The sequence below is a fragment of the Lepisosteus platostomus genome, chromosome 8, assembly GCF_059453375.1.
Source record: "Lepisosteus platostomus isolate fLepPlt1 chromosome 8, fLepPlt1.hap1, whole genome shotgun sequence".
NCBI lineage: Eukaryota > Metazoa > Chordata > Actinopteri > Semionotiformes > Lepisosteidae > Lepisosteus > Lepisosteus platostomus.
This window is the reverse complement of record NC_142618.1, coordinates 17,980,528-17,992,934: the sequence shown is the minus strand read 5'-3', so window position 1 is coordinate 17,992,934 and position 12,407 is coordinate 17,980,528. Positions and strand designations below refer to the sequence as shown.

General features: G+C 46.2%; 2 protein-coding genes across 10 annotated transcripts in view; one reads left to right on the top strand and one right to left on the bottom strand.

The window, feature by feature from the left end:
* Positions 1-2,524, bottom strand: part of LOC148656965 (signaling lymphocytic activation molecule-like) — a 23,019-nt gene extending 20,495 nt beyond the window's left edge. Inside the window, exon 1 of one of the 3 annotated variants that reach the window (XM_088644355.1) lies at positions 2,465-2,524. In XM_088644355.1, coding sequence (XP_088500481.1) covers positions 2,465-2,509 — 45 coding nt within the window. In that variant the 5' untranslated portion in view covers positions 2,510-2,524. Of the gene's footprint in view, positions 1-9; positions 27-1,118; positions 1,261-2,464 lie in introns of those variants that run through there. The other 2 variants (XM_088644356.1, XM_088644358.1) reach the window with 2 other exon arrangements.
* On the top strand, positions 2,419-12,407 carry LOC148656964 (neural cell adhesion molecule 1-like). Of its 7 annotated transcripts, none has more exons than XM_088644298.1 (11): positions 2,419-2,553; positions 3,762-4,070; positions 5,220-5,483; positions 6,424-6,687; positions 6,795-7,058; positions 7,424-7,687; positions 8,395-8,670; positions 9,104-9,199; positions 9,585-9,609; positions 9,810-9,840; positions 10,748-12,407. In XM_088644298.1, exons 1-11 carry the CDS (start codon positions 2,508-2,510, stop codon positions 10,991-10,993), a joined length of 2,085 nt encoding a protein of 694 aa, XP_088500424.1. In that variant the 5' UTR covers positions 2,419-2,507; the 3' UTR covers positions 10,994-12,407. The 7 variants fall into 7 exon arrangements, with proteins under 7 accessions (XP_088500424.1, XP_088500429.1, XP_088500426.1 ...); XM_088644296.1 differs by lacking the exon at positions 2,419-2,553 and adding an exon at positions 2,581-2,998; XM_088644303.1 differs by lacking the exon at positions 8,395-8,670.

The following is a 12,407-nucleotide window of genomic DNA, read 5'->3' as shown; positions in this document are numbered from 1 at the left end:
CCGCCGTACCCCCACCTGGACACACAGAGGAACAAAGTTCAGAACTGTTACTCTCGCACCGGTAACAGACGCTTGAACTCGGCAGACGGGGTCACTGGAGGTCAAAGGCACCCGCATAGTCACGTGATCGCCGGAGAAAGGAGGCGCTATATCTCGGGAACGAAAGCAGCACAAACGGTACTTTCACCGGCACAAACGAATGAGGTGGGTTTCATCGTTTGTGCTGTCTGTAGGGGGGGCAACTTCACGAAGCTCAAGGAAAACCCTGCATGGTATTTTAAATACAATCTTTTGGACGGATTTTGAATCTTGCGTTTTGCACTGTCTTCATTGTGTTTTGCAATAAAATATTAACTTCAAAGTTACTCGTAAAACTACTGAACAATCTGAAAGCAGGCATACGAAATCCTTAGAACTGTTCCAAGCAACAAGTGAAAATCAGCTCTTGCAGCTTTTCTTCAGCTAAAGACAAAGTCCTCATCTGAGAGACCTTTGCAAACTAGCTGTCATTTGAACGGGAATGTGCCGACTCTTAGACAGTGACGAGATTATCGCCATATTCAATTCCAAGCCACGATGCCTGCGTCTGGTCTAGAAGACCAAAACCTCACATCAGAGGCAGGCAAGGATTGTGTGTGTGTGTGGCACAGTAGCGTTCGGCAGCCTCGGTAATTGTTGCTTAACCTGTGTGTGAGAGAGAGAGACCGTATATACAGTATAAGGAACAAGTAATAGGTTTATTCCATGCTGAAAAGAGAAGAAAGAAAACACAACGTTTTGGCCGTGGAGCCTTCTTCAGGTGCTCACACCTGAAGACTAGTTTAGTAACTGTACAGTACCTGGATCTAGATCGGTGATATAAATGACGGTTGTGGTCCTTGTGCAAATCGAACAGATCACGTTGTCACTGTGTTTTCACTGCTGTTGCAGCTTGTTCAAAGCACTCTAACAAGATAAGCAAGATCTACCTTTTCTAAATTCCTGTTGATCTTTTAAAGTCATAACAGTCTCTCCTATCCCAATACAGATGATCCTCTCATTTTAACTGTTTCAATAACCTCGCATGCATCAGACGTACAGACCTGCTGGTCTTGAATTACTCGGCTCTGTTTTCTCACCTTTCTTGGACGGATGGGGACTACATGAGCTTTTCTCTATCCCTGCCTCTGGCCCCTGTCTGGAGAGACTGCTGCAAGAGTTGAGCCAGCGGCCCATGAACAGCATCTCGTTTCTTCAGATAGAATCGGTAGAATACCATCCAGCCCCTGGAGACGGGTTCATTTGCATGTGTCTGGTTCCTCCTTGGTAAACATCTGAGTGAAATAGTCTCTTACGACCACCCATTTCCCTTTCGCCATCTTAAAGAGAAACCTGGTTGTCTCTCGAGACACTTCACTGGAAAACAATACATTTATTATTGACTTTACCCTCCATTGCAATCTTATTACCCTCTGTCTACCCTCGATGTCTTGGCTTTTCTAATATCATTCTAATTCAGTGATTCTATTTTTTTGGACTCCTTTTCTTTTAAGTGAAATCCCTGAAGTACTGTCTTCTAAAGTACTTTACTTCTTTCTAAAGCACTTTGGTCATGGTGTAGGGATGCAAGGAGATACAGTACACATGTGATGCGTGTCCATAGTGCCCCAGAAGCTGCCAGAGGTGAACATATTTAGAGTATCTCGTTCTGCTCAAAGTGCGAAGGAGTGTTTCAGATCTCGGGCTCTCCAGCAGCTGCTGTGCTAAATGAAGCAGAGAGCTGCCAGCTTCCTCAGACCACACGGCTGTGATGTTGCAACTGATGGGATGACATGTAGCAGCTCTTTCTGATGAATAATCACACACCGGCTAATAAGAACATTACATCTACAGATAAGATGAGATCATTTTATTAGCCAGATACAATTTCTGGTATTAGGAATTTGTCTTTTCGCATATCCCAGCTTGCTCTCCATGAAACACACAGGCACACAGATCAGGGAGAGTGAAGTTTGGGGTCAGAGCGCAGGGTCAGCCATTTATACGGCGCCCCTGGAGCAGCTGGGGTGAAGGGCCTTGCTCAGGGGCCCAACGGAGTGGGATTCCTCTGCCAGCCGTGGCATACAGTACAAACCGCTAACCCTCCAGCCACAGGGGCAGATCCTTAGCCACAGAGCCACCACACCGCCCCGGTGCTGAAGACAGTCAATAAGGAACTACAGCAGAAAAGAGGTCTTTTCACCTCATGTCACATCTTTGAAAAATGTCGATTCAAGATATTAAGTGATGAGCCTCATTGACACAAGGATTAAGCGTAACATTTGCATATAAAAAGTTAACCAGAATCGCAGTTCTGCTCTTGCGTCTGAACCCACCAACCCCTTTGGAGGAGGAGAGCTAGAATCGCTGGACTGCAGCTGGGCGGTCTGGAGAGAGTTTCTGAAGGAGAGGAGGAGGAAGAGGAGTGGCTACGGTGGGCCCAGACCTGCACGAGCGAGTCCCTGCTGCAGAGACGACGGGACTCAGACATGAGGCTCCACGCTCTTCTGCTGCTGGGCGTCTGCTGGCTGAACGGTAGGGCTGTTCCTGGGGTGTCTGCTCCTGTCTCTGCCTGTGCTGTCTGCGTCCCGGGAGGGCACGTCTCTGAGCTGAAGACCTGCTGGTGGGACAGGAGTCAGGTCCTCAGTACAGAGCTGTGGGGCTTCTTCAGAGAACACGCCTTGCTCTGACACGGTGGAGTCAGAAAGGGTCTCCGGACATTCGGATCAGTCCGCTCTCCTGTCTGTTAAGGCAGTGGCTCCCAAACTGTGCGTTGCACCGCCTTGGGGAGGCACCATTGTCGGTCAGGGGCGCCGCGAGTATCGCCGATCGAAGACATTTTTTTATTACGAGCAAAACCCGCTGTGCGTGTACACAGAATGTACTAGTCGCGGATCTCAAGGGACTAGGTTATGTCGCATGACACTGGGCACGAGAGCAAGGAGCTCAACCATGCGGTTTCGGTGTTTCACATGTTCCTGTGAATGGTGATTTCATGCGTTTTTTCTTAATGTTCAGTTCAGTATTATGAAACTGGGCCAACACACCTTTAAACAATACTTTTGAATATTGTATATCCTTTAATTTACAGTACGTCACCATGTTACGAAAAGACATTGCTACTTTAGAGTCAGTCCAGAGAAGAGCATTCTGGGGCTCCAGGGAGTGTCGTTCACCGGCATGCTGAAGGGATCACACAGTGTTCGTCTTGAACAGGGAAGACCATGAGGCGATCAGATTCAACTTTTTAAAAGCCTCAAAGACTCTGACAGAGTTAGCCCAGCAGGCTCCAGAATCCACAGTGAAACAAAAACCAGATTGCAAAAGTGGCAACTATGTAGAAAGACCAGGAGGCACTTCTTTACACAAAGGGGTGTGGGAGTGTGGGACAAGCTACCTTGATTTTTGAGGCTGATAGCCTGTTTTGTTTTCCGAGAATCAAGCTGGAATCAAGCTGATCCTTGGATCAATTGGCTACTAACAACCAAATAGTAGCGCTGGGTTACCTGACCTCCACTGTATTGAATCGAGAGGAATACAAATCAAACAGTAGTGTTAGGAGAACAACTGGAGCGTCTGAAATCAATACACGGGACAGAAACATTGAACACGGATCCTACCTGCCGAAGCCTGACGCTAAAGGAAGAGTCGGGTCACAGTGGGGCTGCTGTGTGGAGACTGACCAGCTTCTTGAGGCCCGAGGCAGTGGAGTTAATCTCTCTCACTCTCTCTCTCCCTCACAGGCTCACAGCTGGCCACCTCCCAGTCTGAAAACAGGCAGCTGACTCGTGCTGTAGGACAGTCGGTCACTTTCCAATCCCCAGTACCCCAGCAGGGGTATTTGAAATATGGAGAATCCAAAACCACTCTAGCCTCTGTCGGTAGTGGTGGACTCTCCTCTGTGCTTGGGAGCGGAGGCGCAAACAGAGTCACCTGGGACAATGTCACTGGATTCTTCACGATCACAGCCCTGATCTCACAGGACACTGGGGTTTATACAGTGGAGAGAAAGGGAGAACAGCCCACAGTGGAATTCCGCTTGACTGTGTACGGTAAGTGTCAGTGTGTTCACCTCTGTACTGGGACTGTGTCCACCGATCTTTGGTCTGTGTTCACTTGAACATCAGCTTGACTTTCAAGGTGGTGGTGATTCCTTTGGAGTGCCACTTTCTCACGTGCTTTACTGAATTATTGTTGTACAAGACCTCGGCTGTGGAGAGCTTCATATCGAGTCAAGAGTGCGGGCCTACTTTGTGTAGTCACACTTGCTCTGACCAGCTATCAGAAGAACATCAACATCATTAATCATGCAGTGTTTGATTGTTGAATTGGCAGGAAAAATACACTGGCTGAATAATATGACTGTACCTCTGATAAGTTGTAAAAGGATTTGAATGTGTCAGGAGACACACTGATTGGACAACAACATCTTCAAGAGTATAAAACTGCTACTTAAAATCTGTGTTGAGGAATAGTTTTATGTGCATTTCAAAGTGTAGTGTCTTCCTAGCGTGTCTTGCTCTTCTCTTTTATACCACTTCCGTACTAACTTCTGGCAAGACAACATCTCTTTCTGGGTTTATTTTCTGAATGACAAATGAAACAAACTGCTAAACGCACAGGAGGAAAATCAGATGTTGTAAAATGATTTGAATATGCTGTTGTAACAGACAAAGAAGTTCTGGGTCCCGAGATGAAGTTTAAACAGATGAGTTTTATTGCATGCAAGGAACAGTAAAACCGAAGTATTGTTCGAAGTACCAGTACAAAACGTCCAGTCTATATGGCCCTTTTCTGATGCTTCTGACGCAGCTCGTTACCATGGTAATGGGGGGAGGTCACGGTGTCCGGCCAGTTCACAGACTTTGGTCACTCTTAATGGTCAGTTAGGTTTCCTTCCCTGGGGGGTTTCCTAGCTGGCCTCTGGAATCCTTATCAGTTATCCCCCTTTCCTAACTCTAACCTGTTACTTCGAAGTCCAGTCCTCGTGCAGAAAGGACTCAGTTAACCCCTTCTTCACCTCTTATATCTTTCTTCTATGTCATCAAACAAACTAAGCAGAGTGAAATTTGAAAGATCATGAAAGATCGCAAATGACTAAATTGAAATTCCACCTCACATTGTATATTCAGTATCTCCATTCTGTTCAAAGTTTTGACAAGTTTTGAAGGTTCTCTATACAGTATGTTGTGTCTCTACAGACAGAGTGTCCAGACCTCAGGTGTCCAGAGTGTCCCAGGTCAGTGAGAGCTGCTCTCTGCTGTGCTCTGTGAGTAACGGGAGAGAGGTGACCCTGTCCTGGCAGAGAGAGGGAGAGACACTGACAAACACCAGCAACCCTGATCTCAACACCCCCCTGACTCTCCCTCTGGAGACAGAAGGACTCTCTCACTCCTACAGCTGTGTGGCCTCTAACCCAGTCAGCACTGAGACACTCCCAGTCAGACCTGAGGAGCACTGCTTTGGTAAGATACTGTGGTCACAGGATCTACTGGAGAGATGTACAGGGACAGAAACAGCTGTCATTACTGGACTCTCTTGCTTATTGTGACTCTCTACAGACTGCTACTGATCACTGACAGATACTCTGTACAAAAAAAGACGATTGAGAATTACCAATACATCTGATCTGCTTCTACACCCAAATGGACTGATACACAGACCTGCTCACACTCCAGATATGCTGACTAAACAATAGTTTAGACTTTAATGAATCTCTACTATACTGTATTAGTTTTTCTCAGTTCCTTCAACACAATTCCTGAAAGCTTGTCCACATTTTCCAAAGAGTGAATACAAACCCCTCAACTGAAGCGTGGTTTGGGAAACACACACATGGTTGTGTTCACACAAAATGTAAATGTCAGGCACAATGAATGTGCACCGCTGGGCCCCAATCACAGGTGAGCTGCAGTCTTCCTGCACACTGTGCCCGACAGGCCTGTGCCTGTGGATTAGACCCAACTGGCGGGAGCAGAGCTGAGGGACACTGTCAGCTCTCCACACCCTGCCTCAGTCAGCAGGGGTTTCCTGCCCCCCGGTCCCCTTCCTCACCCCACTGGGGGCAGTTCTCTGCGTGGGGGCAGGAGGTTCATGACCACAGGCCTCATGATCACATGTCTCTGTGGATGAAATTGGTGCTGTTTGTGGGGATATACAGTAACTGTAGGAGAGGGCAGGAGAGAGCAGGAGAGGGGCAGGAGAGAGCAGGAGAGGGGCAGGAGAGCAGGAGAGGGGCAGAAGAAAGCAGGAAAGGTCAGGAATTATTAATGCACTGTAATGGGTGTTAATGTGCTGTAGTGTCCAGTCAGTTCATCCCTCTCTCTGAAAACCTGTAGTATACTCTGGGTGATTGTGAGTACTAACCAGTGTTATAGCGTCTTACTGTATTTTGTCTCTCTAAAGACAGAGTGTCCAAACCCCAAGTAAACAGAGGACTCAGGGTCAGTGACAGGTGCTCTCTGCTGTGCTCTGTGAGTAACGGGAGAGAGGTGACCCTGTCCTGGCAGAGAGAGGGAGAGACACTCAACCACACCAGCAACCCTGATCTCAACACCCCCCTGACTCTCTCTCTGGAGACAGAAGGACTCTCTCACTCCTACAGCTGTGTGGCCTCTAACCCAGTCAGCACTGAGACACTCCCAGTCAGACCTGAGGAGCACTGCTTTGGTAAGATACTGTGGTCACAGGATCTACCTGACTGAGCTCCCAGACTGAGTCTGGGGACAGTCAGTAATGAACAGGGGTGAAGAGTCTGACTGATGTTCTCTCCACAGACAGAGTGTCTAAACCCCAAATAAACAGAGGAATCAGGGTCAGTGAGAGCTGCTCTCTGCTGTGCTCTGTGAGTAACGGGAGAGAGGTGACCCTGTCCTGGCAGAGAGAGGGAGAGACACTGACAAACACCAGCAACCCTGATCTCAACACCCCCCTGACTCTCCCTCTGGAGACAGAAGGACTCTCTCACTCCTACAGCTGTGTGGCCTCTAACCCAGTCAGCACTGAGACACTCCCAGTCAGACCTGAGGAGCACTGCTTTGGTAAGATACTGTGGTCACAGGATCTACTGGAGAGACGTACAGGGACAGAAACAGCTGTCATTACTGGACTCTCTTGCTTATTGTGTAAAGAGCTCTTCTATAAACTCAGCTTCTGATTGTGGACACATACAGTAATAATACAGTGATCCTTTACTGAAGTGTCCCGTCAGTATGTCTGGACTGTATTAACCCCTCTCTCTCAGTGCAGTGTTAATGTACTGGAGTGTCCAGTCAGTATGTCTGTACTGTATTAGTATATATTTGGAATTATTATGACTCAGAACTATGCTGAGGTTTTGTTTTTAAGTAAACCTGTCAGGTCGAACCAAGTTTGAAAAGTCTGATTTAAGTCTGTGTCTCTACAGACAGAGTGTCCAAACCTCAGGTGTCCAGAGTGTCCCAGGGCAGTGAGAGCTGCTCTCTGCTGTGCTCTGTGAGTAACGGGAGAGAGGTGACCCTGTCCTGGCAGAGAGAGGGAGAGACACTCAACCACACCAGCAACCCTGATCTCAACACCCCCCTGACTCTCCCTCTGGAGACAGAAGGACTCTCTCACTCCTACAGCTGTGTGGCCTCTAACCCAGTCAGCACTGAGACACTCCCAGTCAGACCTGAGGATCACTGCTTTGGTAAGATACTAGAGTCACAGGATCTACTGGAGAGACGTACAGGGAAAGAAGCAGCTGCTACTACAGGACTGTCTTGCTTATTGTGTAAAGAGCTCTTCTATAAACTCAGCTTCTGATTGTGGACACATACAGTAATAATACAGTGATGCTTAACTGAAGTGTCCCGTCAGTGTGTCTGGACTGTATTAACCCCTCTCTCTCAGTGCAGTGTTAATGTCCTGTAGTGTTCAGTGTGTCTGTACTGTATTAACCCCTCTCTCTCAATGCAGTGTTAATGTCCTGTAGTGTCCAGTCAGTGTGTCTGGACTGTATTAACCCCTCTCTCTCAGTGCAGTGTTAATGTCCTGTAGTGTTCAGTGTGTCTGTACTGTATTAACCCCTCTCTCTCAATGCAGTGTTAATGTCCTGTAGTGTCCAGTCAGTGTGTCTGGACTGTATTAACCCCTCTCTCTCAATGCAGTGTTAATGTCCTGTAGTGTCCAGTCAGTGTGTCTGGACTGTATTAACCCCTCTCTCTCAGTGCAGTGTTAATGTACTGTAGTGTCCAGTCAGTACACTATACTGTGTTATATTACTACATGTCAGTAAAGTGTTCGTATATATTTGGAATTATTATGACTCAGAACTATGCTGAGGTTTTGTTTTTAAGTGAACCTGTCAGGTCCAACCAAGTTTGAAAAGTCTGATTTAAGTCTGTGTCTCTACAGACAGAGTGTCCAGACCTCAGGTGTCCAGAGTGTCCCAGGGCAGTGAGAGCTGCTCTCTGCTGTGCTCTGTGAGTAACGGGAGAGAGGTGACCCTGTCCTGGCAGAGAGAGGGAGAGACACTCAACCACACCAGCAACCCTGATCTCAACACCCCTCTGGAGACTCTCCAGACTCTCCCTCTGGAGACAGAGGGATTCTCTCACTCCTACAGCTGTGTGGCCTCTAACCCAGTCAGCACTGAGACACTCCCAGTCAGACCTGAGGATCACTGCTTTGGTAAGATACTGTGGTCACAGGATGTTCTGGAGAGACGTACAGGGACAGAAACAGCTGCTACTACAGGACTGTCTTTCTTTGTTGTGTCCAGAGATTTTGTATAAGCTTTGTTCTTGAGTACAAACAGAGCACATTGACTAAGATACTCTATTTACATAATTCACTTAAGAGATGTATAGTGTAAGATGTACAGTAGCTGCTCTATTACTGATTACAGTCATTGTGTACGAATGCATAAAAGAAACAAGAAAAAATATATTTTAAACATAGGTATTAAAAAAATCACAAAAATAAACACATAAAATGTACCACTCAATTGCCTCTGCAATATTTCAAAATCACACACATCAGGATGACTGTATCTGTCAGTCCTGATGACAGTCAGTGTTGAGAGTCTAGAGAGGAGCTGCAGTAATGTGTCTCTGTGTTACAGGGGCTGATGACAGAGTCCTTCTATACGCTGGGGCAGCTGGTGGAGGAGCTGTGTGTTTGGGAATTGTGGCTCTAGTGCTGTACTGCAGACTCCGAGGTAATCATCATCACCATCATCACTATCACCACCATCACCATCATCATCACCATCATCATCATTACCGTCAACATCAACATCGCCATTATCATTATCATTCAGGATCACTAAACCCACAGCTGGTCACCAGTCCAGAGCCCTTGTCACTCCTCACACTGCAGTGTTCAGGATCTCTGAACCCACAACAGCTCACCAGCCCAGAGCCCTTGTCACTTCTCACACTGCTGTGTTCAGGATCTCTGAACCCACAGCTGGTCACAAGTCCAGAGCCCTTGTCACTCCTCACACTGCTGTGTTCAGGATCACTTGCAGACTATTACTGTTTAACTGTGTGTTAAGCTACATTCTCCAGAATCACTCACTCAGGTCTCTTTTCTCTTGACAGGTAAAAAGCCCAGAGATGAAGACAGGTACAGTGTAACAGGAAACACAGAGAATGTTCATATTAGTGAGCTCAATGCATTTAGCACTATTTTTCTATTCTGCTGTCTATAACAGGTTTTGAACTTTTTTCCAGCAGAAATAAATACAGTATTATAATTGTGATATTTAAAGAAGTAATTTATATTTAACAGAGTACTTATCCTGTCTTTTTCTTCTGTCTTCACAGTTCTCCTTCCAACACTGGAGCTCAGGAAAGTGTGAGTTCATGCTCTCTGCTCTAACCTTAGAGTCTGGATTAGGACCCTGACTGTGATCTCCAGGCTCTAAGGATTCATCCTGGACTGGAGTCCTGACATCTCTAGAGTGTCTAGTTTAGAAATTACCGCTCTCATTTACAAGCAGCTCTGATGGACCTACTGTAGCTTTTTCACTGAGGAGCATGACAGCTAATGTCATTCAGAAAAAAGATATGTAAAACAGGGAATGATGTAACTGTAACCTTAAGTTCAAAACTATATATATACAGATTAAATTCACTAATAATCCTGGAAGAGATTCTGAATTTCTAGTGTTACTAGCCATACTGATGCCTGGGGTTAGTATCTTTATCTTTTAAGATTGGTACCTTTATCTTTTAAGATAAAGGTTCCGATTAATACAGATTCTTTTTAAGACCCTGAGCACATGATAGTAGAAAAGTACCTTAACAGAGCTCTTTTCTTTTGGATTCAATTGCTGAGCCTAGAGATGCGGTCACAGTATGAACACTGTGATGTCAGAGCTCTACCACACGCAATATCATCCATTTGACTCCTTTGTTCAGCTGACCACTTAGTGGACCAACAATCCTAGACTCTCTTCCAGTCTTGCTTGAGGGATCCCAGAGAGCCAGCTTGAGTGGAGGGACAGGCAGTGTGTTCTCGCAGCCCACAGCTCTCTGTGTAAAGAGCTGCTGTGGGTCTGGTCCTGGTTCTGCTCCTCTTCACGGACTCTCTGGCCCCCCTGGGGCCGTCTCACTGCTGGGCTCTGAAATATTGAACCCGAGGAGCTCAGAGTGGAAACAGAGCCTAGCAGACTCAAATCAAGAACTGAATCACTGTTCAGAATCTTCTGAGTTGTGCAGTGATTATCTCTTTCATTTCTCTGTGTTTTGGGGCCCTGCAGCGTCAAGAAGAGGTGACCTACGCAAATTTGGACATGAAGAGATGGAAGCCAAGAGCAGCGCCCCCTGCTGGAGAGGTCCATACAGTGTATGCAGAGGTAACGGGTGGAGGGAGGATGCAGGGGAGCCATTGTGCACCAGAACCTCCTCCTGCTGCTGGAACCCTGGCCAGCGAGTGCACAGAGTATGCCAGGGTGAACTTCAGGAGGAAGACCAGGAGAGCGCAGGATGCAGTCCTGTACTACTGAGTTCACTGTCCACCTTATCTGTGTCATCTCCAGGAGGCTGACATGGAGGCTGTCTCTCTCCTACTGAGATACACTGTCTCTGTCTGTCATGTTCCAGAGGAAGACACTGTGAGCTCATTACTGCCTCTCTCCTACTGAGATACACTCTGTGACTGTCTCTCCCATTTTCAGTTTCACAAGAAGAGCCTAAAGAGCACAGAAGCTAATTGTCATGTACAGAGACAGCCCAGCCAGCCATTCAGATACAACTGTTGATATTTACATATTTTTCACTGTTTTTTTATATGTGCATCAAAATACTTTTTCCATTTCCAGTTTGTTCATTTATTACAATACTTTAGAATATACTGTACTTTCTACCTAAAGTGTGCTTTCTAAGGATGGAAGATCTCTGTCAGTGCTAAACTGGATCAGTGCACTGCTGGGTTTCGCTTGTCTATCTGATCTACCAAGAGCTTTTAATATATCCAATTCTTCAGTAACTTAAGGATGGCCGCTGTTATGCTGAGCAACAGGATATTCTGGACTGGGAGCTCCATGTCAAACAGACTATAATACAGTCTAGAATGTGATGCTGTTGCACAAACGCTGCTTCAGATCTTGAAGAAGGAATTGGTGATTTCTGATCCTTGGGCTTCACATGCAAAAAGCAAGCTTCTTTCCATCACTGAAAGAGACCCACTGTATGTATCCCCGTGTGTCATGAAGGAGATCTAGCACCTGCTGCACTTCAGGGATGGTGTTGAAACCTGGACAAGGTTCTCTGGATGCTTGTTACAACAGGTCCACAACAAGCATTATTAAAGAGGTTGGTTCTTACCCTGCCTGGGTGTTCAATGTTTCTTTTTATCCATTTGCTCCAGTCACCCCAGGTGTCTTGATTAGATCACCTAGTTATCATGCAGCATCTAAAAGGCTATTATTCAACAGGGCTCTCAAAATAAGGATTGTCCTTGGGGTTGTTTTTTTTTCCTATGAAAAGGGAGTCGATACTGGGAAGGATTAAAAAGTTCTCTGAAGACCCACACTGTTCGTGGACATGGGGATGAAGAACTGTTAGGGGGTTGAATTTTCTCTACCACACCATGGATTACAAATGAAACCTCTCGCATCTGGACTTGTTTTTGTATGTTTGCTTGCGATTGCTGATATGGGGTTTGAAGAAATACATTGGACTTGAAGAATAGGCACCAGAGTGATAAGGACCGTTATCTCTTATTCCCACTGTCATGACGGACTGTGAAGTGTTGAGTAAAAACTGGCTATTCGCTATTTAGACTGCTCCACAGGAGAGGCTCATGTGTCTTGGATGAGGTCAAAACTGTGAAAGGTTTATCTCCATGCGTTTTGTTTTTCTGTTCATTAAGTGTTCTGTTCAAGTATTTTTTATCCAGTAAACGCATTTTGTAATGTT